The sequence below is a fragment of the Schistocerca cancellata genome, chromosome 4 (genome assembly GCF_023864275.1).
Source record: "Schistocerca cancellata isolate TAMUIC-IGC-003103 chromosome 4, iqSchCanc2.1, whole genome shotgun sequence".
NCBI lineage: Eukaryota > Metazoa > Arthropoda > Insecta > Orthoptera > Acrididae > Schistocerca > Schistocerca cancellata.
This window is the reverse complement of record NC_064629.1, coordinates 742,958,595-742,986,449: the sequence shown is the minus strand read 5'-3', so window position 1 is coordinate 742,986,449 and position 27,855 is coordinate 742,958,595. Positions and strand designations below refer to the sequence as shown.

The window sequence follows — 27,855 nt, the reverse complement described above, 5'->3', positions numbered from 1 at the left end:
TACGTGCAGCTGGCTCACACACTTCGCAGTGCATCACAATGAAGGAAATTAGAGCCAACCACATTTTCTTGCAACAGTTGAGTGTCCCTCTAGCAGTTCACCTGCCAACTTTTTCCCACCGCTTGCCCTGAAAGTGTTCCTTATGAAGGAATGAGTATGATGACCACCAGATTAATGCGGCAACTGTGCATTACAAATTCTTTTGCTTACAGAGGCAACCCAGTCAGACAAATACGCAGCGGGTGGCCAACTTAAGATGACTTACATGCCATAGCAAATTCTAGTGTGAGTGCAGACATTATTATAGTGATGCCATGATTAGGGATGCCATTACTCAAAATCTTTCAAGGGCCTCAAGTTTCCTGAACCTAGCTTGCTGCTGGTTTTGGAATTAATGAACAATCAGGACTCATGTGATAGTACGTACAGTGGTAGACTGATTCCACAGTTCAGAGTAATGGTAAGCAGGTCATGGCTGTACTTTGTGCATCGAAGGAGGCAAAGTCTTGGCCAGGGTGGCGACATAAAGAAAACCGGTGTACTCGGCAACAGACTAGTGGAGTTAAAACCTGCCCTCAGTTTTTTGTGATGCACAAGTGGCAAGCACGCCCTGTCATGATGACAAGTGTTATCACTGTGATAAGCATGGTTGGATTCAATCTGCCTGCCTGCAGAAATGCTCAATAAGCTCTTTGCACATTCTCCAAGGTCTCAGTCAATCAACATAAATGCAATTGTTTCAAAGCCAAATAGTGATGCTAGTGTCAATCAGTGCAAACAAAGTGCAACAGTGAAGAAGTCTCACAATTCTTCCATCCAGCATAAAACTAATAAATTGTTTGTCATTCTGCAGATTGGCAAATGTAAAATATTCATGCAATTTGAGACTGGTATGTCTGTGACTCTTTTGAATAGAAGCACATGCGAACTTTTGAGGAAGACCAATTTATAAAAATCTCGGGCAACTCTTTCTGGGTATGGTGGACATGACATTCCTGTACTAGGTATTCACAGTCTCCCTGCTACATTTCCTAACATTACTAAAACAATTTCATTCACAGTTTAGTGCTCATGTGACAGTGGAAATATTTTTGGTACGGACTCTTGATCTGCTTGGTTTGCACATTCAAGACGATTTACTCTCTACGAACTTCTTTGTGCCTACAGACAGGGTAACTGAATTTTGTGACGAATTTAGTGTCTTTTCGAGATGGCCTAAGCAAAGCTAATAATTCTGAGTCTCACATTAACATGAAAGGCAACGTGCAACCACTCTTTTGCTGAGTACAGTCCATCCCTCACATAATCAGAGATCAAGTGGCCTAGGAACACTTATCTCAGTATGATAATGGTGCGATTTCCCTTTTAGCAGCCAGTCAGTGGGCATCACTTTTAATGATTGGTAAGAAACTTTCAGTCAAAATATGGTAAATCCACAGATGGTGATTGACTATCTTCCTTTGCCACAGCCTGAGAAACCCATAGGCAAACTTGGTGCAGGTCACTTCTTTTCTAAGACTGATCACTGCAATGCTTATTTGCAGCTACCCATGGATGACTAGGCATAGTAAGTTTTTGTGATCAAAACCCACATTGGGTTATCTAAGTTTTTGCAATTGCCCTTTGGCATTGTGTTCGCACGTGCAATTTTTCAAAACTACTTATCACAGTTGACTGCTACAGTTCCTTCTTGTTTGAATTATTTGGATGACAGTAGTTTTGAGTTGTATTCCTGCTGAACTTTTGTCGATCTCAGGATATTGTTTCAAGTGCTCTAAGATGCTGGGCTGAAGCATAATAAAGACAATTGCTCCTTCTTCTACACTGAGACTGAATATTTGGGACACGTTATCAACAGCCGAGGTATCCACCCTTTCCAGTCACACTTAACTGCCATATAGGACTTACAAATTCCTGGTAACATCAGTGAACTCCATGTTGTGCAGGGTACACCAACTCATTACATCTGGTTCATTCCAAATAATGCACAGACTACAACTCCATTGCATAATCTTTGATGAAAGAATGTTCAGTTTGATTGGACTAAGGAGAGTCAAGTTGCATTTCAGAAACTGAAAGAAGCTTTACTGAGCAATAATTGTTTGGTACATTTTGATCCTGCTAAACCAGTCATGCCCGACACATGCTCTTATGGAATTGGACCTTTGGACAGGCCAACTGCCGTCACATCCTAACTCCTCAACAAAGCACAGTGCAATTATTCGCAGCTGTGAAGGAAGCTCTTCCTGTCCTATGTGGGGTGGCCAAATTCCATCAATGCCTGTATAGCGCAAAATTTTACTTGGTTACGGATCATAAGCCTTTCACCTTATTCTTCAGCCCTTGAAAGCCAGTCCCTCTGCACAGCACAAAAGTTGCAGTATTGGTCTCTGCTCCTCTGCAATTATCGGTACGAAACTGGCACCAGCTAAGCATTCGAATGCAGACACACCTTCTCGCCTAGCAGCTGCCACTGATTCAGCGTTTGACACCTCAGAAGATTCTTGCTTCCACACTGAAACACTTGATAGTTTTCCCATCAACCACAGACGGATTGCTCAGGCAGCAGCTGTGGACACCAGCCTCAAGGTTCTGTTTCAGTACCTCCACACTGGTTGGCCACATTCAATGAAGTGGATTAGCAATCCGGTTGTATGCCATTATTTTGCGCTGCAGTACAGCTTATCAGTCCAGCAGTGTCACTCCCTTACATACAGACACTGATCAGACTCATGTGGTTGTGGCACATTTGCTTTAAAAGGAAATTCTTCACCTTCCTCATCAAGGCCATTGGGGTATTGTACGCACTAAGCAGCTTGCCCGACGCCACTGCACATGAGTCACCAAGGGTGCTTGAACAGCACAACTTACTTCACAATGTCCAGCATGTGCTGAACACAAGGCTGCTCGGCCACAAAAATTTTTCGATTTGCCCAAGCCCAGTGCCCCTTGGTAACATCTGCATATTGACTGCCAGTCCCTACTGGAATTACCGTTGGCCTATTGTTATTGACACCTTTACCAAGTGTTTAAGGAAAGTGACTAAGATTAAAGAATGGAGACTAAAGAAAGTGGAAATGAACACCAATAAAGTCTGATAAGTTCAAAGTTACCAACAAATGAAACAGGTACTGCAAATGAAGAGTGGAAAAAATGTAAGACAACATCAGTTAACTGCAATGTACACATCTGTGGTAAAACAAGTGGGTGGTATAGTAAAACAAAATGAAACCAACTGGTGGAACGGCAGGGCCAAGGAAGTTACTACAGAACGGAAAATAAATAAATAAAAATAAAAAAAATACAAACCCAAGAGATCAAACCAGTTGTTGTTGTGGTATTCAGTCCTGAGACTGGTTTGATGCAGCTCTCCATGCTACTCTATCCTATGCAAGCTTCTTCATCTCCCAGTACCTACTGCAACCCACATCCTTCTGAATCTGCTTAGTGTATTCATCTCTTGGTCTCCCTCTACGATTTTTACCCTCCACACTGCCCTCCAATACTAAACTGGTGATCCCTCGATGCCTCAGATCATGTCCTACCAACCAATCCCTTCTTCTAGTCAAGTTGTGCCACAAATTTCTCTTCACCCCAATCCTATTCAATACTTCCTCATTAGTTATGTGATCTACCCATTTAATCTTCAGCATTCTTCTGTAGCACCACATTTCGAAAGCTTCTATTCTCTTCTTGTCCAAACTATTTATCGTCCATGTTTCACTTCCATACATGGCTACACTCCATACAAATACTTTCAGAAACGACTTCCTGACACTTAAACCTATACTCGATGTTAACAAATTTTTCTTCTTTGGAGTCGCTTTCCTTGCCATTGCCAGTCTACATTTTATATCCTCTCTACTTCGACCATCATCAGTTATTTTGCTCCCCAAATAGCAAAACTCCTTTACTACTTTAAGTGTCTCGTTTCCTAATCTAATTCCCACAGCATCACCCAACTTAATTCGACTACATTCCATTATCCTTGTTTTACTTTTGTGATGTTCATCTTATATCCTCCTTTCAAGACACTATCCATTCCGTTCAACTGCTCTTCCAAGTCCTGTGCTGTCTCTGACAGAATTACAATGTCATCGGCAAACCTCAAAGTTTTTATTTCTTCTTCATGGATTTTAATACCTACTCCAAATTTTTCTTTTGTTTCCTTCACTGCTTGCTCAATATACAGATTGAATAACACCGGGGAGAGGCTACAACCCTGTCTCACTCCCTTCCCAACTGCTGCTTCCCTTTCATGCCCCTTGACTCTTATAACTGCCATCTGGTTTCTGTACAAACTGTAAATAGCTTTTTGCTCCCTGTATTTTACCCCTGCCACCTTCAGAATTTGGAAGAGAGTATTCCAGTCAACATTGTCAAAAGCTTTCTCTACGCCTACAAATGCTAGGAACGTAGGTTTGCCTTTCCTTAATCTAGCTTCTAAGTCGTAGGGTCAGTATTGCCTCACATGTTCCGATATTTCCACGGAATCCAAACTGATCTTCCCCGAGGTCAGCTTCTACTAGTTTTTCCATTCGTCTGTAAAGAATTTGCATTAGTATTTTGCAGCCATGACTTATTAAACTGATAGGTCGGTAATTTTCACATCTGTCAACACCTGCTTTCTTTGGGATTGGAATTATTATATTCTTCTTGAAGTCTGAGGGTATTTCGCCTGTCTCCTACATCTTGCTCACCAGATAGTAGAGTTTTGTCAGGACTGGCTCTCCCCAAGGCTGTCAGTAGTTCTAATGGAACGTTGTCTACTCCCGGAGCTATGTTTCGACTCAGGTCTTTCAGTGCTCTGTCAAACTCTTCACGCAGTATCATATCTCCCATTTCATCTTCATCTACATCCTCTTCTATTTCCATAATATTGTCCTCAAGTACATCGTCCTTGTATAGACCCTCTATATACTCCTTCCACCTTTCTGCTTTCCCTTCTTTGCTTAGAAGAACCAGTAGAAGCTCAAAAACTGAAAACATTGGAACAGGCACATAGAGACAAGAAACTTAGGGTTAAAAATGTTGTGAAAGAACAAATGGAGAGAAGACGGGAAATAATCACTGAAAGACTAGAGGAGGACAGTAATGGTACCAAGAAAATGCTACACAGTTAGGTATGAAGCAAAAGATCATACAGGGAAGGCATGATAGTGGCAGAAAGAGAAAATGCGAGTATACAACACGACGCAGAAGGGATCAGAGAACAGCTGAAAACATACAACACACTACTGAATGAAGAACATATAATAGAGGAGGAATATTTTTATTTACTTTTACAAACAATGAAAAACCCAGGCTGGGATATCAATAATTATGGAAAGGATAGATTGCTCCTCACTGTAAAGATGATGCACTGAGTTGCAAATAGGCACACAAAGTTTTTGGCCACAGCCTTCAACAGAAAAGAAAAACACACATGCATTAACACAAGCAAGTACAGCTCACACACAAGTGACTGCTAACTCTGGCTGCTCAGACCCTGATCTGATTATGGCCATTGGGTCCTCTCTCAACCTTAGTATGCATATCCTAATTCCAACAAACCCAGAGAGAATTAACTTTTCATTGCTGTACGAAAGTCTTGAAATTAAGACATCACTCATCACGTATGTCCACTTGCAATATTCAATAACATGAGAGATTCTATAAGAAATCTGTGTCATTAAAAAGTGTCAATTATATTATCTTCTTTATACTACACATTTACATAACCTAGGTCCAATGGACACTGAAGTTTGTACTGTAGTGTCATTATATTGTATTAGATTGAGTTGTAATCAATTACTGTTTGTTGGAATTCTGTGAATGCATCATTGGCACACGTGTGTATTGTTCTGATTGTGGGAAATGCATTGTTACAACTTGCAACCTTGTTCATCTGTCAGATAGCATACACTTGCGTAGTATAAGAGGTTGAAATATTGCAATAGATTGTTATGAGTGTATGAAGCAGTATAGAAATGTTGTTGGGGTTTGCTACACAGTGAATAAAATTTGGGCCTTACCATAGTGAAGACCCTTGTAGGCAAATGCTGCTGGTACACCCAGAAATATTATAGTAGATGATTATTTTACAAGTGTGCCACTGGCACTCAATCTCTTGAGTAAAAACCTAACTCTTGTGGGAACAATGAGGATGAATAGAAGAGAAATTCCAGAAGAGATGAAAACAATGGTAGAAGACATGTCAATTAATCCTTTCAGGGGCAAAATAAAAAATAATAATAATAATAATTTTTAATTTTTCCTTGTTTTTATTGTATTAATTTTCATACAGTGAGACAGAAAAATGTAAAAATTAAATGAAATATACATAAACTGAACACATACAGGGAGGTTTCAAATGGAGCTGCAGTTCACACTGCGCCTTGAGTTCCCATGTTTTGGCAGATGTTTTGCTTCCAATATGCGTTTCTCATGGGGAACAACAGTTTTGAATTTTTTTGCAGATGGTTCTGACAGTGTACTGGGATGGCCAGGACTATCTTTGAAGATATTACTGCCTACCATGCCTGTGACAAAACGTCTTCGAAAATCCTGTAGCACTTGCTTCACTGTTGGATTACATAAGCGAAACAGAATAAATGCATTTCCAATAGAAATATCAACTACAGGGTGTTTCAAAAATGACCGGTATATCTGAAACGGCAATAAAAGCTAAACAAGCAGCGATAGAAATACACCATTTGTTGCAATATGCTTGGGACAACAGTACATTTTCAGGCGGACAAACTTTCGAAATTACAGTAGTTACAATTTTCAACAACAGATGGCACTGCAAGTGATGTGAAAGATATAGAAGACAACGCAGTCTGTGGGTGCGCCATTCTGTACATCGTCTTTCTGCTGTAACCGTGTGCTGTTCACAATGTGCAAGTGTGCTGTAGACAACATGGTTTATTCCTTAGAACAGAGGATTTTTCTGGTGTTGGAATTCCACCGCCTAGAACACAGTGTTGTTGCAACAAGACGAAGTTTTCAACGGAGGTTTAATGTAACCAAAGGACCGAAAAGCGATACAATAAAGGATCTGTTTGAAAAATTTCAACGGACTGGGAACGTGACGGATGAACTTGCTGGAAAGGTAGGGCGACCGCGTACAGCAACCACAGAGGGCAACGCGCATCTAGTGCAGCAGGTGATCCAACAGCGGCCTCGGGTTTCCGTTCGCCGTGTTGCAGCTGCGGTCCAAATGACGCCAACGTCCACGTATCGTCTCATGCGCCAGAGTTTACACCTCTATCCATACAAAATTCAAACGCAGCAACCCCTCAGCGCCGCTACCATTGCTGCACGAGAGACATTCGCTAACGATATAGTGCACAGGATTGATGACGGCGATATGCATGTGGGCAGCATTTGGTTTACTGACGAAGCTTATTTTTACCTGGACGGCTTCGTCAATAAACAGAACTGGCGCATATGGGGAACCGAAAAGCCCCATGTTGCAGTCCCATCATCCCTGCATCCTCAAAAAGTACTGGTCTGGGCCGCCATTTCTTCCAAAGGTATCATTGGCCCATTTTTCAGATCCGAAACGATTACTGCATCACGCTGTCTGGACATTCTTCGTGAATTTGTGGCAGTACAAACTGCCTTAGACGACACTGCGAATACCTCATGGTTTATGCAAGATGGTGCCTGGCCACATCGCACGGCCGTCGTCTTTAATTTCCTGAATGAATATTTCGATGATCATGAGATTGCTTTGGGCTATCCGAAACACACAGGAGGCGGCGTGGATTGGCCTCCCTATTCGCCAGACATGAACCCCTGTGACTTCTTTCTGTGGGGACACTTGAAAGACCAGGTGTACCGCCAGAATCCAGAAACAATTGAACAGCTGAAGCAGTACATCTCATCTGCATGTGAAGCCATTCCGCCAGACACGTTGTCAAAGGTTTCAGGTAATTTCATTCAGAGACTACGCCATATTATTGCTACGCATGGTGGATATGTGGAAAATATCGTACTATAGAGTTTCCCAGACCGCAGCGCCATCTGTTGTTGAAAATTGTAACTACTGTAATTTCGAAAGTTTGTCTGCCTGAAAATGTACTGTTGTCCCAAGCATATTGCAACAAACGGTGTATTTCTATCGCTGCTCGTTTAGTTTTTATTGCCGTTTCAAATATACTGGTCATTTTTGAAACACCCTGTATATACCAAAATAATCTTAGCCACCACCTTCGTGATTTTCTGTCAATTACATAAAAACTGTTCATCATATCTGCCTTATCGACACATCCCATATTTGCATTATATGTTTTCACTATTTTTGGGCAAGGTACCTTTGTGATTTTTCCATCCTTTTCTTTACAGCTGACTTCTTCAACACATGCAGGCGAATAAATTGTAGACAGCAACATGACTACATGTTCGTCTTTCCATTTGATGCAGCAGGCAATGCCATCAGAACTAACTGACCAGTCAAACTCTCCTCTTTGCAACTCTTTGTCTGTTTTTAGTGTAGGAAGTCCTTTTCTGTGTGATCTAATTGTTCCACAGGCAAAAAGTCTGTCATCTTTTAGCTTCTGTAAAAGTGAGACATTGGTAAAAAAAAAAAAAATTGTCAAAGTATATGTGGTATCCCTTTCCACAATTCTCTCTCCAAAGGATTTTTCCACTATGCCTTCAACTTTTCCAGTATATATCTGGAAATCACAAATATATCCAAGCTTATCAGCTCTGACCCAGACTTTGTATCCCCTCTTGATTGGCTTTTGGGGCATATATTGTTTGAATGCGATTCGTCCTTTGAACTTCACCATGCATTCATCTATAGCTTGCTCCTTAGTATGTGGATAGATTTCTTTGAAGTTTATCAGTATCTGATTGATTAGTGGATGGATTTTATATAATTTGTCATAATTTCTGCTCTCCTTTGAAGGCATAACAGTGTTGTCATTGATGTGAATATGTGTTAAAATCCAGCTGAACCTTTTTACCGACATTAATGAGGAAATGTACTCATCTCTAAGTTCCTTATGGGATGACCAGCAATCACGATAATAACAAGGTTTCTTGATTCTCATTAAAATGTTTATAGCCAAAAATACTTTTAGTTCTGCTCTAGAAACAGGCCTGTAATTGCCACCTTTCTGTGTTGTGTACAGGTTAGACTGGAAAACTGTGTGTTCTAACATAGTGTCAAAAAACAGACACAAAAAAAATCTACTGGTTTCATACCTTCACTGTCATTTTTAAGTTTTCCTTGTACACCAGCTTCCTCTGAAAAATTGGCGGCAAACTTCATTGTACTGACACCCTTCTCCATGGAAAATTCGCAATGGAAGACTGTGGCAAATCATCATTAGTGCTGAAACTATCATCACTGTCATTGTCAAAATGGTCCTCACACTCACTTTCCGAAATAATTTGAGATAAAACAGGTGTTTTCATTTGCAAATCCGGATCACTGTCTTCAGCTAGCACATCATTTTCACTGTCACTGCTAATGCCAATCTGTGAGTCAGGATCTAAAGGAATATTTGCGAAAACGCACTCCAGAATTTCCTCATCCTTTAGTCTGTGAGAATACATCATGTGAAACTGAAAAAAAGAAAATTGTCACACCTACTAATGCTGCCATTACAGGAGTAGTGGTTTCAAATGGGACCACCACAACATTCGTGGAAATAAATGCATTTTTTTGGTTATTATTGCAGTACATATAGTATTAATGTAAACAGAACAGCATTCTGCATTTAATACAAGCTTAAAAGTTACCTAATACAGAAGAATACAGCCACAATTTGAGAACAAAGACGTTCCTACACAGCGTACAAAAATGGAAATTCAACTCGCCTCATTACTTGCTAAGAATTACAGATTTTGAAGCGGTTCCAGTGACAACTGCTAGAGGGCAGCACCAACTAGCCTGCTGAATGGTGTCCCCAAATGTAGCCACTGCCCTTTTGCCACTAAATGAGAAAATTGTAGGTGGTTTCAAATGGAACCACTTCCCCTGAAAGGGATAAAGTCTATTTTCATTTATGAAAGAAGCAACGGTAGTTTGTTTGTATTTCACAAAAGAAAAGCAAGTTTGCAATGTTCCTATATTGTGAAATTTTATAACCAAACGAAGGATGGTGTGGACCAGCTAGGGCGCAATTATGCAAGCAAAACAAAAACTAAATGCTGATCCATGTCTCTCTGGTGCAACGTAATGGATGCATACAGCCAATTTTTTTTTTTTTTTGCCTTTATTCTTTACTCAACAAAACATCCCACATATCACCAAGGGCTTTGGCAGAAGAGGAGACTATTCAACATGGAAATGTCAATGAAGTTGATCCAGCCATTAACCAGAGGCTCTTAATTCCTTTCAACAGAAATCCATACACCCCGATGTTGAGTAGTTCATTACTAACCCTCAAACACAAAACAGCAGTAGTAACAGCAACAACACAGTGGGTCATTGAAAGGGGAAATGTTCATTGTGCCCTGCTTCAAAGAATAAAAAAAAAAAAAAAAAAAAAAAAAAAATGCACTGTTAGTACACAAAACATGCATGCCAGGACCATAGCAGTGTGGTGTGCAATAATTGTAATAATTAGTGTGATGCTTTTTTGTTCAATGATTTGTTCTTTGTCAATAACATACTCAGCAATTTGTAAACAGCTTGTGATAAATAATATTGATAGCTTATGTTTCAATTTTCATGACTTGATTTATTCAAAGATAATTATTCAGGATTGAAAAATACTCTTTTTATGTTAACAACACTGCTAAAATGATCTCAGCTGTCTTATTTATACTGATAAATCCTAAAAACAAAATATTCACCCATAACATCCACAAAGTACTTTTTTTAATTCAAAATATCTTATTAGACAATTGATCTATTGGAACCGTGGTATGTAATTGGGCAACAGATAAAAGTCATGCATCGAACGGCTAATCAAACCAGGGTTTCACACAAACAGTACCTGTATTACACCATAGTTATGCAAGAAATAAGACTTTTACCATGAGAAGGCGTTAAAATGATAGTTTTTTTAAGAAATTACTGTTTTAATATGACAAGGGTTTGAGAGCATATAGTGGCAATGTGAGTAAATCCTGACTATGAACTAATGAAGTTAATAATTGCAGTACTTCTACTACAACAGCAGCAACCATATATGAACTTTCAATAAATGATGTATACAGCCAACCAGCTACAGAAAGTTTATTGTAGTAAGCACTGACCAAGTTTCAGTACCACTAGGTATCTGCTTCAGAAGGCATAAAAAGTCCCTTATAATGTTTTAAACATATTACACAATAAATATCTAAAATAACCAAAACATTACAACAGTGAACTGAAATACAAGGCATAAAATTGGCACTTGCATAATTTACATTACATTAAATTATGAGCATATATTACGAGCTAAAACAGTCAGATAGCATTAATCATAGATCAAGTCTGCCATGAACAACAGCAAGAGTTACTCCACAGATACAGCTTGTTATAAGAACAGACATTGAACCAAATGTGTGGCAAATAGTTACAATGCCATGTAAACATAGCTCACAAGGGGAGGCCGCCAATTGTGAAATTCAGATTCAATTCATACTGCGCATAATAAAAGCTCATGGCCAGAGGTGTTATGTGGCAAAGCACCAAGATGCACTTCTCAGTGGTTGTCGAAAAAATCGAGTTAAAATAAACCGTTGCGGTGAAATACTCTCTAAGATTAAAAGTTTTGCACAGCGTCGTGGCGCAGTGGTAAGCGCTCGGGTTCGTAATCCGAAGGTTGCCGGATCGAAACCTATATTTTTTTTTTTTTTTTTAGTATTTGTTTTCTGTAATTCAAATGTGTACACACACACACACACACACACACACACACACACACACACACACACACACACACACACACACTCTATATATATGTTATTAATTGTCTTCATAATGTTAATCACGTATAGTTAACAGAAGACGTAGAAACGATATTCCGAGACGAATATGTATAGCGTAAGTCGAGCGTTCGAATTAGAATAGAAACCCCACGAACACAAATTTGCTGTGGCAGGTATGAAATATAAACTCCGTTTTCGCTCGTTACACTTGAAGGACAGATGTTGAATAGGCCGAAACTAGCCACCGCATAACAGCGTAGTTGCCTGCTAACTTCGAAAGAAGGTAGATGCGGTCCCTAGAGCAACTTATAACATCGTCGAAAATCAGTGCGGACGTGAGAGCTTTGGTACACCCTGTTAGACAAAACGGAAAAATGGAGGCGGTACAATTGGAGAGCGATCCACCTTCACCAACATGCATAAGCAATTCATATTTGAATTACAAAAAACTAATAATAAAAAAATTTTGCATGGCGCGATATTCGATCCGGCGACCTTCGGATTACGAACCCGAGTGCTTACCGTTGCGCCACGACGCTGTAGAAAATTATTAATCGTAGAGAGTATTTCACCGAAACGGTTTCTTTTAACTGTCGATTTTCTCGACAACGGCTGAGAAGTGCATCTTGGTGCTTTGCCACATTACACCTCTGGCCATGAGCTTTCATTATGCGCAGTATGAATCGAATCTGAATTTCACAATTGGCGGCCTCCCCTTGTCAGTGTGTACCACGTGCCTAGTGCTAGTGGTATGATAAATGCTCAGCTGTATGAAATACATACTTGAAGCAGTAATACATCAGTATAGTATACATTTAAGTGTTTCAAATAAAAGAAATTGTTCAGAGTACGGGGAAGGACATTGTAAAAGAGAATATAGAACATTTCTTTAAACAAAATGAATAAAATGACTGATTACAAGAATATATGCTCAAGTGTAACAAAGAACACATTACAGCAGGACTCCCATAAGATATTACAAATGCCAAAAACAAAAATATAAGATAGTGTGCAAAAAAGAAATTTTTTATACAGATACTTGCACAACCAGAATACAGTGCCACCTGGCATGTTATCAGTAATGAAATATGGAGTCCTCTAAGTAAAGTGAAACCAACATTTCCTAAATGGAAGTGAAAAAGAACATGAGCCAAAACATCATACACTTGCGAGCAGTGGCTTAAAAGAATTATAGAAACTTTTGTTTCTCAACTGTAGTTGTTCATTTAATATGAGGCCATTATTGTTGATCATATGTCTCAAGAGTTCAAGTTCTTCAAAGGCATCAAGCTCCCACCCTTTCTTCTCTTCATGTAGAAACGTCATTTCATCTACTTCTCTTGGATTGTGTCCTAATATTAATAAATGCTCTGCTAAAGTGGAATTAGTAACACTACTACACTTCTTCCCTAACAGGTGTTCCTTGTATCTTACGTTAAAGACCCTACTGGCCTGTCAGATATAAGACACAGGACACGTACCGTAAACAAGTTTTCGAACTCCTGAGCTACTTGATGCTTCATTTGAAATTTTTAAATTATAGGTTACATGTTTTTGTTGCCTGTTATTTGTGGAGAATGCAAGCTTAGCATCCATATTTCTTAACCAACAGATGCTGAATGCTATACGATATGTTACCTAAGTAAGGTATTGAAATAAGTTTTCTTTTATTGTCACCAGTATTTTGACAGTTACCTGGAGTACTGAACTATTAGCTTTTGCTTCAAAAATTTCTTCTGCTATTCAGGATTCATAACCATTATTACAAGCTACTGTTTTAATTAAATTAATTTCTTTTTCTTAAGGTTAGCTGGTGATAAAGCCATCACTACAGTGCGATAAATAGCTGAATCAAAGAAAGCTGTCTTGTGGGACTGAGAATGTGCTGAATCAGCAGGTACAATTTGGTTGGTGCTTGTTGCTTTATAAAAAATATTGGAAGTTATTCTGTCATCTATTGTGGTTGAAATGAAATCCAAAATATCTAGCTCACAATTTTCATTTTGCAACTGAGAAATGAAATTAATTTTCTCATTATGATCATTAAAAATGTCCAAGAGTTGGTCTACTCCATCACAAGTTCTATATAATCAAAGTATCACTCACATATCTTAAAAGTAGGACTGAATGCCTAATTCTGTAGAAGCATAATGTAGTAACACTGTTCACGTTACGTCGCACTTCACTTAGCGTAGACCGGGACTGTGTCCTAGGCATGCCCGATGTTGACTGACTGCGCTCCGCCTGTCCTGCCGGAGTTGTTGTTGTTGTTCTTGTTGTTACGCCGGCAGAGGGCGCGTCCGAATTCTCGCGTGCCCTCTGGTGGACGGGACTCTACTTGCGGCAACTACCGTCCATGACGCGCCGTGCCAATGTGCGCCTCCCGCGATCTTTCTGGTGGCTACTACACATAATTTCTAAAAATAATTCTCCTAGTGGATTTATAAAACGTCTGTTAGAATGCGCATTGACGAATAACCCTTTGTGAGGCCATCTGGCTGTTTAAACAGTTTTCCATTAAATTCAAAATAATTGAACTGTGTAATATATTTAATTTGTTTATCTATTACATGTTTTTTTTCCATAAGCGAGCAGGTATTTCTCTACAATTTCTACAGTTATTTGTACAAATTAGTAATGTCAAACGATATTAATTTTGTTTCTTGGTTACATTCCACATTTTTAATTTCATTTACCAAGATTTTACTATTATCCACCGAATATTTATTTTGAAAAGTATCATTTTTTACTCTTTCCATCAAGAAATCTGGCTGTTCACAGTACCCACAGCTAATAATGTTCACAACTGGATGAATTATATTATTTATTTTATGGAACTTGAACTGAGAATGCAGCTTAGGAGCCTATGGAGTCAGGTGGTGGAACATCTCTTAATTAACTGTTTAAGACATTCTCCTGAATGTTTTGAAGAAGATATAACCATGTACAAAGTTTGTCCTGTATACCTTGACTCCTAAACGACACATGGACATCTGGTGCAACTTGACTGAAATACAAAATGCAGACGATTCTATTCTGGAAAAACTCATCATGGGGGATGAGACTGACTTAATTCATTATAGTCACACAATATGATTTTTGTCACACAATGATTTTCACTCAATCTTCTGCAAACTCACAAACCTGCCTTTTGTACCATCTTACAAAGTTATGATAACATAGCATGCAACAATATATATCTCTCCTGAAGTATTAAAGGATCCACATACATTGACTTGGACACAAATTGTATTGTGATTTTTTTTTTTTTTTGTAATTTTCATCATTATAAATTTAGCCTCAACACATACCTGATTGTAGGTATCTCACATCTGACTTGTAGATCTCTTTTGCAGCAAATACAGCATCCTTTCCATGTAGCACATACAATCCATTTCTATCAAAAAATTGTATTGTACTTGATGGTTTCTGAAAAATACATCACAAAAATAACATGTTAAATACCCATACTAAAACATTAGCAGTGACATATGCTAGAGGAACCACCATGTAAACGTCATGTGATACATTACACTAACAAAACAACAAAAATAATCAATTTTTGACAATATAATGTCATTGGATAGGTAAAAAAAATCTATTCTCCAAGTGGCAACAGGAGACGCAGAAAAGGGGTATAGTTTGGAAAAGTCTCCCAGGACTCTGGGTCAGAAGAGATTTACTAGACAGGATGTGGCAGAAAGACTGATTGTTGAGGACTGCACTGGACAAGACTTGAAAACCCGAGAGCTTAAAGGTAGAAGACAGGGTAATATGCAAGACAGATATTACGTCTAAAACATTGTGCACAAGTTAGTAAGAATAAAAAACCTAAGTGGATTGTATGTAATGAAGGTGGAAGGGGGACAGCAAAAAATAGATACATCTGAAAATAAAAGATGTAGATAACTAAAATGGAGTGAAGAAAGGAGAAATGCTAAGTCGGAAGAAATTAACGTATATTTAAGTCTGGGCGGGTGGCAATAACCAAGAATATGTTGTACTGCTAGTTCCCACATGCGGAGTTCTGAAAAACTAGTGTCTGAGGGAAGAATCCATATGGTGAGTGTAGTGAAACAGGCACCGAGGTACCGTTGTTGAGAATTCTCTGCAACAGAATATTGTGTGCTGCCGGTACATACTCCCTGCCTATGCCCAGTCATCCTAACTAATTACTTGGTGCTAGTCATGCTGATTTAAAAGGCCGGACAGTGTTTACGTACCAGTTGGCATATGACATCTGTCATTTCACAAATGGCTCTCCCTTTTGCTAGTTACAGGGCTGCTATAGGTGGTGGTAGGAGGGTGAACAGGGCAAGTCTTGCAGCAGGGACGGTCACAGGGGTTGGAGGAATAGGGTAGGGAGATGGGAGCAAAAGGAGCACAGGATCTAACAAGGGTATTGCTGAGATTGGGAGAGCAACAAAAAGCCATTCCAGGTGAGGTGGACAAAATCTCAGACAGAATGTACACTATTTCACGGCATGATTTTCGAAAGTCATAGCTTTGTTGAAATAGCTGATTAACACAGTCAGTACCAGAATAATACTCAGGGACAAATGGTGTGCTCCCCGGAAATCTGTTTTTGCACTAGGCTGGTGGGATAATTACACCCAGTGAAGGTGAGGTGAGAATGGTGGCGTATTGCTGTAAAGGGTCTGCATGGGAAGGATCATCCGACATGGACAATATGGCAATTGTCAGAATCTAAGTACTGTTGTTTGCTAGTAGGTTTAATGTGGACAGAAGTGTGTAGCTGGCCTTTGAAGAGGATGAGATCAAAATCAAGGAAAATGGCAGAAAATTTGGAATAGGTCCATGTGAAATTTAATTGTAAGAATGTGTTTAGAAACGTCAGTAATTTTAACAGGTCAGCTTCATCATGAGTCCATATGGCAAAGATGTCATCACTGTATCTAAACCAAACCAGGGGCTGAAGGCTTATGGATCCCGGGAAAGCCCCTTCCAAGTGACCCATGAAAAGGCTGGCTTGGAAAGGAGTCGTCCTCAGTCCCATGGATGTAGCCCTGATCTGTTTGTATGTCTCCTCCTCAAAGGTGAAACAGCTGTTGCGAAGTATAAAGTTGATTAAGGTGAGCACGAAGGATGTCTTATGTTCAGAATCAGGTGGGCACTGACTGAGGAAATGTTCAGCAGCAGACAGACCACCTACGTGAGAGACATTGTTAGAGAGGGAAGTGATATCAATGGTGGCAAGCAAAATGTTTGGTGGGAGTGGAATGGGCACAGATTTCAGACAATCCACGAAATTGTTGGTGTCTTTAATATAGAAGCAAAATCTTTGTACTATGGGTTGCAGGTGTTTATCAGCTAAGGCAGGTATACATTTGGTGGGTGCTTTGAAGCCAGCAACTATAGGATGGACAGGGTGATAGAATTTGTGAATCTGAGGAAGAAGGTAAAAGCTGAAGCTGTGTAGTGTGAGTCGGTTAAGAAGTTCTATGGATTGAGGTGTTAGTCCATGTGAGGAGCCTGAGGTTTTAATGAGGAACTGGAGGTCAGTTTGTTTTGTTTTGTTTCCTTTTAGGATGCAAAAACAACTGAAGTCATACGCACCCATGTCAGAACCTTAGAACACTAAAACGAAAAAGGAGTTAAAAGCGACTACATATTAAGCCCAATCAACAGAAGGAAAGGCAGTGAAAAACAAGGGCTTCCTCTTGGATAAAGGTCCTGAAAATACTTCGTACAGACAGCGGAGGTCCTGAACTAGAGATTAAATGTTCTTTGCTATATTGCTACGATGGATAAAACATAAAATGCGGTCAACAGCCCCCCACGTCATTCGCTGTAAGGGTAGATAACTCAAATGGTAAACATAAATTAGAATGTAAGTGGTTAAAAAAAGGGCATTCAGTCATGAAATGGTAAACTGCCAAAGGTTGATGACAATGAGCACAATGTGGTGGGGATAGGGGATCACCACTTAGCAAATGGCGATGGCTAAAATGACAGTTCCCAATATGCAACCTAGTTAAAACGATCTCCTCAGGCCGAGAGGAGGCCGGCCAAACAGCTGGGAGAGGTTTAGTTCCTCAGAGCTTGTTCCCATGAAGGGAAAACCAGTGGTTACACCAAAGTGGCATCACTGGCTGACAGATGGCAACACAGGGATCATCAGAAGGAATGGAAGAAGTAGCTGGCCAAGAAAGGAGAACTGCAGCCTTGGCAACAGCGTCAGCATCCTCGTTTCCTGTCTGTGTGACGTGGCAAGAGAGCCACATAAACATCACAGTGGCTGTCTCAAGAGTGAGCAAGTGTAAGCTTTCTTGTACCCATTGCACTAAGGGATGGACTGTGTAAGGCACACACAGGCTCTGAAGGCACTGAGAGGATCGGAGCAGATGACAATTGAAAAGCCTGTGTCGTCAGATGTACTGCGTGGCCTGATACAGGGCGAAGAGCTCTGCTGCAAATACTGAGCAGTGTTCTGGAAGCAGGTACTGAAAATGGTTGGTGCCAATGATGAAGGCACACCTGACACCACAGTCAGTCCAAGACCCATCAGCATACACATAGGTAATATCACTAAGTTCTACGTGAAGGTCAAGAAACTTACAGCAATAGACTGAATCTGGAGTAATGTCCTTAGGCAGCAAATTAAGTCCAAGGGAACACAGGCCGCTGCACGAAGCCAAGGTGGTGAAGGATTCACACCCACTGGGAAAGTAGCAGGTACCATGAAGCCGGAGCAACAGCTGAACACGAACTCCAAGAGGCAACATAGAAGAGGAATGTGCCCCATACTGGCAGTCAAAGGAGCCATCGAAGGAGGCATAGGATGGGCGGCCAGGCATGGCAGACAAACGGTACATGTATCCGCTGAGGAGGCCATCACATCGGTAATTCAGCAGTTTCTGCACAGAGACTCTCATCCAGGCTATTGTAAAAGGTGCCAGTGGCCAAATGGATGGCACAATGGTGGACAGATATGCAGATGCATAAATGAAACACACAGTCTAGTTTCAAACGGACAAGGGATTGGCATGAAGGGAGGAGGGTGGTCCGATCCGCTCCCCAGGAAGTACTGCTGAGGACATGTAGAACACTGGGGACTGGGTACAGCTGGTGACCAGGGAAGATATGTGGGAGGACTAAGAAAGCTTCCTATCAAGCATAATCCCCAGGACATTCATAGTTTCAGCAAACTGCAGAGCAACAGGCCCAAGACAGTGGAAGAAACCCATTGTGCTGCTAGAAATTCAAACAAACAGTTTAGTCAGTGGAAGAACAAAAGCCATTGTCGATGCTCCATGAGTGAAGATGATCGACACATTGCTGAAGATGCCTCTTAATGAATCAAGTTCGTGGAGAACTGCAATAGATGGCAAAATCGTTAACTAAAAGGGAGCTGCAGATGCCCAGCCTTTATGGGGTTAATGGCAATATCAAAGAGGACTATGCTGAGGACAGTGGCCTGAGGCACCCTGTTTCCCTGGATAAACTTGTCCGACAAGGCGGAACCCACATGTACTTTAGAAACTACCTTTTAAAAATTCCTGAAGGAAACAGAGCAGACAGCCTCAGAAGCTCCACGTGCGGAGTACAGAGGATACCAGTCCTCCAGCAGGTGTCACAGGCGTCCCCCAAACGTAAAAACATGGCCACAGTCTGGTAGTTCCACAGAAAACTGTTCATGACATGGGTTGACAAAGTGACGAGATGGTCAACTGCAGAACAGCACGCATTGAGCAGTGGTTAGTTGATTGCGACACTTGAGCCACCATTCCAGCCAAGCATGAATCATACGTTCCATTACCTTACAAACACAGCAGAGAGAAATAGTGTGGTAGCTAGAAGGAAGGTGTTTGTCTTTACCAAGCTTAGGTATTGGTATGACAGTGGCTTCATGCCAGCATCTGGGTAATGTGCCATCCTCCAAGATGCGATTCTACATATGAATAAGAACATGCTTGCCTGCAAGAAAATTGTGCTGCAACATCTAAATGTGAACATTGCCCAGCCCTGGGGCGGAAGATCAGGATGACATGACAGCACGATCTAGCTCTGGCATAGCAAAGGCGGCATTGCAGCTTCCACAATTCTGAGAGGAGAAGGGTATCACCCGAGCCTCCTCCACTCATTTCCAATGGAGAAAGGCAGGATGATAGTGGGTGGAGCTTGAAATCTCCACAAAATAGCGGGACAAGGTGTTGAAGATAGCAGTAAGGTCCACAACGATATCATCTGCTATGGTCAGGCCGGAAAGTGGGGAAGGGACCTTGGTCCCAGAGAGCCGTCTGAGGTTGGCCCACATGACAGAAGATGGAGTGGAACTGTTGAAAGAACTAGTAAATGAAATCGAGCTACCTTTTTTGCTATCCCGAAGAATGCGAGGACATGGCGCACGCAACTGTTTATAACAAAAGCAGTTCACGATCATAGGACGACAGTGAAAAATGTGAAGAGCACATCTCTGCATGCGAATTGCCTCACAGCATGCCTCACTGCACCAAGGGACCAGGACACAGCATGGTAAAGGTGAAGTGCAAGGAATGGAATGTTCAGCGTTGGTAAAGGTAATGTTTGTGAGGTACTCTGGCCATCACAACTGGGGAAAGGTTCATGGAAGGTCACCATGCAGTAGTAAAGCCTCCAGTTGACTTTAGAAATCTGCCAACTGGGTTTACACATAGGTGGGGTAGGAGTCAGCTAATGGATAGCACATAAGAAATGGTCACTGAAGTACATGTCAGAGAGAACAGGCTACTCAAGATGATGGGCAAGATGGGAAGTGGACAACGAGAGGTCTAAATGGTAATAGGTGTCTGTGAAGTCTGAAAGTGACATGGGTGCTCCAGTGTTAAGGCAGATGAGGTTGAGTTGACTGAGATGGTCAGCAAAGAAGGCTCCTCTCTGACAGGTTCTACGAAAGCCCCAAAGGGGATAGTGCACATTAAAAGTCACTGAGCAGCAAAAAGGGATGAGGGAGTTGCACACCAAGCTGGAGAAAGTCTGCTTTGGTAATACCGAGTGACGGAGGGATGTAGATGGTACAAAGAGAAAGGGTGAAGCGAGGAAGAAAAATGCGGACCGCAACAGCTTGCAGCCGTGTGTTCAGCGAGATGGTTTGAGTATGAATCTCATTCTGGGTGAGCAGCATGACTCCCCTGAGAGATGGAATGTTGTCCTCAGGGGAAGGTCAAAGTAGACCGGAGAGAAATGCAAGAGATTGAAGTGGTCATGAGGACGCAATTTGTTTCCTGGAGGCAGAAAAGTGGACACTGAAAGATCAGCCGTAATTCCTCCTTGTTGAATATAATGCCCTGAACGTTCCACTGGAGGAGAATCATGACGGGGAAAGGGGAGGAGGGAAAAAAATAAGGGCTTTCATCTCAGCAGCTGCCAAGTGCCAACTTTCTAAGACTCACTGCTACAGGGTGCACAGACTAGGGATTCTGCTCCATAATATCTACAAAGATGTTAGCATTCCCCCTCAATAGGTCTGTGGATTCCAGAACAGAAAAATGATTAGCACTGCACACTGGCAAAAATGGAGGTTAGTCAGGTGACAGTATCACATGCACACACCATTGATGAGGATCTCAGAATCAGTGAAGGTGAAGACCTTTATCCTTTGTTTGATTTCTTGGAGCCTTTGCGGTTGGCAGATGAAGACTCAGATGTTTGTTGGCTGGAGGGACATAAAAAGTCTTCGGGGGAGTATTCCTTCTGTCTTTTCCTGCTTGCAGGTGTGTAACAGGAGATTTCACTGCCATAGGCAAAAATTTGGTGGCTTGTTGTTCAGCTGGAGGTGAAGGAGATGAGAATACTACCATAACACTGGGTGATTTTACAAGAGTGGTGCTGAATTTGAGGTCACAAGTCTGCATGGGCATGTCCTTTGTGGAGCCAAGTGTGGCAAGAACAGTACTGTACGTGTCAGATGATAAAATGCAGGGCTTTTGACCCACCAATAACTTGCGAGTGACAGGGTAAGGCATTTTTTCCTTCACCCAGCTCTCCTGAACAGACCACTTGTCGACATACAAGGGACATTCTCGGGATGAGGCTGCATGGTTACCAATGAAACTGATACAGCAGAAAGGAGGAGGCAAACAATCGCCCTCGTGAGCATCCCTACCACAAGTAACACATTTGGCCAGGTTTCTCCACAACATTCAAGTGTGAGTAACTCTGACACTGGCAGCAGCGCATCAGGTTCAGAATGTACGGTCAGACTGTGATGATTTTTTGGCGTGCTTTGATCTATGCTGGAAGCACTACTTCATCAAACACGAGAAAAAGTGTGCCCTGATCAGAGAAGTAAGTTTTGATTTCTCCCTCAGTTAGACCATCTAGCAGCCAAGTGTAAATAACACCACACAAAGAATTTAGTGTTTGATGGGTCCTGACACAAACAGGACAACTGTGGAGGAATGAAGTTGTGAGCAGTTGTTGGGTTTTAAAATCACAATTGGTACCCACAAGCAAAGCAACTCCTGACAGAGGGACCAACTGCCAATTTGCTAGTAGTTGCTATTACTGAGGTCCCTGGCTTGCATGCAAGAACTGTACAGCCTTGTCACAGGGCCAATGTCCATTATAACATTATACAAGTGCCTGAGGAGAAATTGTCTGCACTTAATATCTCCATGGTTGTGAGCATTCCTCAAGGCTGTGAATATTCGTAAGACTTATGACTTGATCCCATAGCCCTGTGTAAATGAAGCCATCTCAACAATGACCAAAAATTTGCAAAGACTTGCAAACTCTTACTATACTTGTATATGTAAGTAGTTTTATTAGAGATTTGTTTACCAATGACAGCATGCATGTCAACGCACCAGGGGGGGGGGGGGGGGGGGGAGGACAAAAACATATGGTACCATTTTAAATGCAGTAATAGTGAAAGAACTCAACTCTATGAAAAAAAGTTCATTTGTTGTCCCCGGTGTCGACGTACTGCATCGATACACTGGCTGAAAAATGGGGTTAGTAATTTGGACACTGAATACGGTAAATAATGTAGCCGACAGGTGCACAGTCGCTTTTCACAGATGTTTACTTTCACTTTTCACAACTCCCCATATACACATTTAATATGGCCAGTGCAGTATTTTTTAATTTTTCATTAGCCTCATTAATAGTTTGTAGGCAAACATCCACATACTGCTACAATACTCTACTGTTGTACATCTACGAGCAGTAAAAATCTCGCCACAAAGTTCACAGTCTTTCAAATAAATTGAACAGTCACTGTCATTGCTTTAACACACGGCCTATTGGTGTAACACTTCTTTCACTGATTAGTTGATGCATTGTTGTCGTTGTAGCCAACACAGGTTCCCCGTTTGAAAGTAGGCCGTGGAATGACTGTTTCGTGACCAAAAATTAGGCCCTTATGTATCATCACAATAATAGGTGCTGAAACTACACATTGCTTGAAGTTTTATTTACAGAAATCACAATTAAAACTTCACTCATTAAATTAACTGAGTACATCGAAAAATCAGTTCTTTTTAATAGTTACTTCTACTACAAGAGTTAAACCAAATTATTTGTTTAAATCATGAAATTAATAAATATAATTACGTAAACAATACTTTCGACAAAACTGTTAATTACTTTGGAATTAAATAATGGCTGGCTTTACTAACATGTTTTCGAATAGAGCCAAATAGATACTTTAAGCTTACTAGCATTTCATCTTCCAAAGGTTTACAATTACTACAAAATTTATATTTGTTTATACGTCAAAAACAGAATTTCAGTTATGAAACAATCACTGATCTTGCCCTATAATGAAACATACTAACTAGGAATAGTTGAAATAAATTAGAAAATCAATTACGTACATAAAACAAAGCACAAAATTAGATCTGGTGTTACATTCTTTAAAACTGAGGGCCAACCTTTCTCTTTTATGAAAATGAAGATTATATTCATGCATGTAGCTGGTAATTAGTTAAAACTGGGAAAAAGCAACGAATTTAAAGAGGCAGATAGCAAAACAAGGGCGGAAGTAAAAATATCCCAGCTTGCTTCCTCACACACTGAGCATCATCACATCTGCTCAGGGGTGGAAAGACTTAATGCCTGACTGCAATCTGAAGTCTTCACCTTCAGGAAACAAAGAAAAAGATGAGGAGTGGTTATTTTTTTTCTGAACTGTCAAGTGCAGATCAACTGAAATACCTGATTCTTGTTTCAAGCAATGTTATGAAATGTTTTCCATTGAAATTTATGTAATTAATTCTACTCTTTCAATTGTAGCAATATATAGGGCACCTTTAAGGAATGTTGGCCCCTCTAAGAAGCAGTTCAGTTCACTTTTACTGCACCTAATTAGCTGTGAAAGAGAAGCTGTAGTTTTTCCCAGAGTAACTTCAAGTGCTCTAACTGAATTTTTTTTTATAGACGAAGGGAAATTGAGCAGTATCATCATTAGTTAAATTACTGAATGGTCTCTCTGTTCATGATGGTCAATTATTAATAGGAAAATTTACCAGAATAAACCTGAGCCCCCGACGGAAGATAATAGCACCTATAAGTGATTAAACAATTAAGACCTTTAAATCATGTCTCCAAAATGTAAATAAATAATAATGAGCAAATAGGGAGCATCATGATGGATACAGGGATTAGTGACAATAAGGTGGTTGTAGCAAGGGTTAATACCTCAACATCCAAACCTACTAAAAATAATTGCAAAATGCATCTAAAAAAGGAGGGTAGGTAAAAATTCACTTGATGCCTTCCTAAGAGGCAGCCTCAAGTTATTCCAATTCGACAATGTAAGTGTAGACAAGATGTGGTTTAAATTCAAAGGAATAGTATTAATGGCAATTGAGAAATATATATCGAATAAATTGCTAAGAGATGGTACTGATCTGCCACGGTACACAAAACAGGTCAGAACACTGTTGCAGAAGCAACAAAAAAACATGTCAAATTTAAAAGAACACAAAACCTCCAAGACTTGCAAAGTTTTACAGAAGCTTGAAATTTAGTGTAAACTTCAATGCAACCTGCTTCAACTAGTTTCCACAACGAAACCTTGTTCCAAAATCTGGCAGAAAATCCAAAGAGAGTCTGGTCATATGAAAAGTACACCAGCGGAAAGACACAATCAATACTTCCGCTGCATGATAACAATTATGATGTTATAGGTGACAGTGCCACTAAAACAGTTACTAACCACATTTTTTTCTGTAATTCCTTCACAAAAGAACACGAAGTAAATATTCCAGAATTTGAATCAAGAATAACTGCTACCATGAACAACTTAGAATTAGGTATCCTCATTGTAGTGAAGCACATTAAATTACTTAGGCAAGGTCTCCAGTCCAGATTGTATACCAGTCAGGCTCCTTTCAGAATATGTTGATACAATAGCTCCATATTTAGCAATCATATACAACAGCTAGCTAGTCAAAAGATCCATACCCAAAAATTGGAAAGTAAAACCAATACCCAAGAAAGGAAATAGGAGTAATCTGCTGAATTACAGACCAATATCGCTACTCTCAATTTGTGGTAAGATTTTGGAACATATACTGTTTTCAGACTGTGTGAGCTCCCTCAAAGAAAACAATTTATTGACAAACCGCCGACACGGATTCAGAAAATATCATTCTTGTGAAACACGGCTAGCTCTTTTTTCTCTCAAAGTAATGAATGCTACCAACGGGCAAACTAATTAAATATTTATAGATTTCCAGAGCGCTTTTGATACCATTCCTTACAAGTGACTTCCAATCAGATTGTCTGCCTATGGATTATCACCTGGGTTGTGTGACTGCAGTCATGATTTCCTGTCATCGAGAGGTCACAGTTAAAAATAACTGACCAAAAGTCATCAAGAAAAACAGAAGTAATATCTGATGTTTCCAAGGGAGTACTATAGGCCCTCTGTGTTCCTGATCTACATAAAGAAATTAGGAGAAATTGACTAGCCTTCTTAGATTGCTTGAAGATGATGCTGTCATCTACTATCTTCATGTCATCAGATGATCAAAACAAATTGCAGAACTATTTAGACAAGATATCTGTATGGTTCAAAAAGTGGTCGTTGACTCTAAATCACAAAAAATGTGAAGTCATCCAAAATTGACCCCAAAAACCTTAACCTAAAATACACCCCTGACAATATGACCCCCAAAATTTTAAACTTAAGCAAATTTTTCACTTCACATATACCACTTTAGTTCACCACCAAACTCACTAACAGCAGTTGCTGTTTGCATGCTCTACACCTTCACTATGCCAGCAAAACCTTTAAATATACTTATCACTTCCATTCAACAACTCATTAAGTTACTGCTCCCCACAACCATCTGTTGCCACCATCAATTAATCATAAAAACATGTATCTCATTATTCTCATTACCATCTGCAATATTATCAGTATTGTCAACCTCACTTACATTACTCTCTTCACTATCCAAGTAAAAAGTTCTCTTACCATACACATCTGTTTTTTGCCCTGCAAATATTTCATTATTGTAACTCAATTACTGATAACCATCAATAAATAAATTTGCCTGCACAGTTTATTCACTCATATAACTACCAATATAATTTCTCTTCATTGACATTCAATGTGTCATTCCCAGCTTCCACCCATAAAGCAGTATCTGCACAGCAGAAACACCTTCACTTAAAATACCGAACACAGGAACCATTGCTTGCTCACAATACCTTTCAACCATATTAACCACAGGCCATATTGCCTGCATTCAAGTAACTTCAATAATTGCAGCATATACCTCCATGTATATCTCTGCCCATAAACATCTACCACAGGCCGGATTGCCCACACACAAATAACCTCATCCTCATAACTATAGCACATACCCCATCTACAAAATAAATTCAGACATATTTCACCTAAATCAGTTTACTAATGTTGCCATTCACACAACTTTTATATCATAGCCCACATTCTTCTCTCAAGTGCCACAGATGAAGTCTAATTCTGACCTACAACTGCAATCTAATGATACCAAATCCACATTTTCTCTTCAACAATTACACTTAGCATCCAAATATTATCTTCATCAAATAACCCCCAACATAAAATTCTTATCCCTCATTATCTCCCTGCAAAATATTCCACAACCGTCTTCTAACCAAACTGCATGCCTATAGAAAGTAAAATCTAGAGTTCCCCAACAAAGTGTTATGGGCCCTCTATTGTTCCTTATCTATATTAACGACATAGGAGACAATCTGAGTAGCCCTATTAGATTGTTTGCAGATGATGTTGTCATTACCATCTTGTAGTAAAGTTGTCAGATGACCAAAAATAATTGAAAAATGATTTAGATAAAATATCTGTATGGTGTGAAAAGTGGCAATTGACCCTGAATAAAGAAAAGTGTGAAATTATTCACATGAGTACTAAAAGAAATACGCTAAATTTTGATTATGCGATAAGTCACTCAAATTTTAAGGCTGTAAATTCAACTAAATACTTAAGGATTACAATTACAAATAACCTAAATTGGAACAACACATAGATAATGTTGTGGGTACAGCAAACCAAAGACTGTGATTCATTGGCAGAACACTTGGGGAAGGTGGAAAAGGTCTACTAAAGAGTATTTGTACATGCTTGTCTGCCCTGTTCTGGAGTATTGCTGTGCAGTGTGGAATCCACATCAGGTGGGACTGACAGATGACATCGAAATAGTTCAAAGAAGGGCGGCTCACTTTGTACTATTGTGAAACAGGGGAGATAGTGCCACACACATGATATGTGCATTGGAGTGGCAATCACTAAAACAAAGGCGTTTTTTGTTGCGACGGGATCTTCTCATGAAATTTCAATCGCCAGTTTTCTCCTTCGATTGTGAAAACATTCTGTTGGCACTCACCTACAGAGGGAGAAATGATCTTCATGATAAAATAAGAGAAATCAGGGCTGTCACAGAAAAATTTAAGTGCTTTTTTTTTCCACGCACTGTTCGAGAGTGGAATGGTAGAGAGACAGCTTGAAGGTGGTTCACTGAACCCTCTGCCAAGCACTTT

The 27,855-nt window shown here is 40.1% G+C and overlaps 1 protein-coding gene across 1 annotated transcript in view; it reads right to left on the bottom strand.

The window, feature by feature from the left end:
* LOC126184464 (DNA mismatch repair protein Msh2) overlaps window positions 1-27,855 on the bottom strand; it is a 220,434-nt gene that overhangs the window by 144,844 nt on the left and 47,735 nt on the right. Inside the window, exon 3 of the mRNA XM_049926855.1 lies at window positions 15,171-15,288. Coding sequence (XP_049782812.1) covers window positions 15,171-15,288 — 118 coding nt within the window. The remainder of the gene's footprint in view (window positions 1-15,170; window positions 15,289-27,855) is intronic.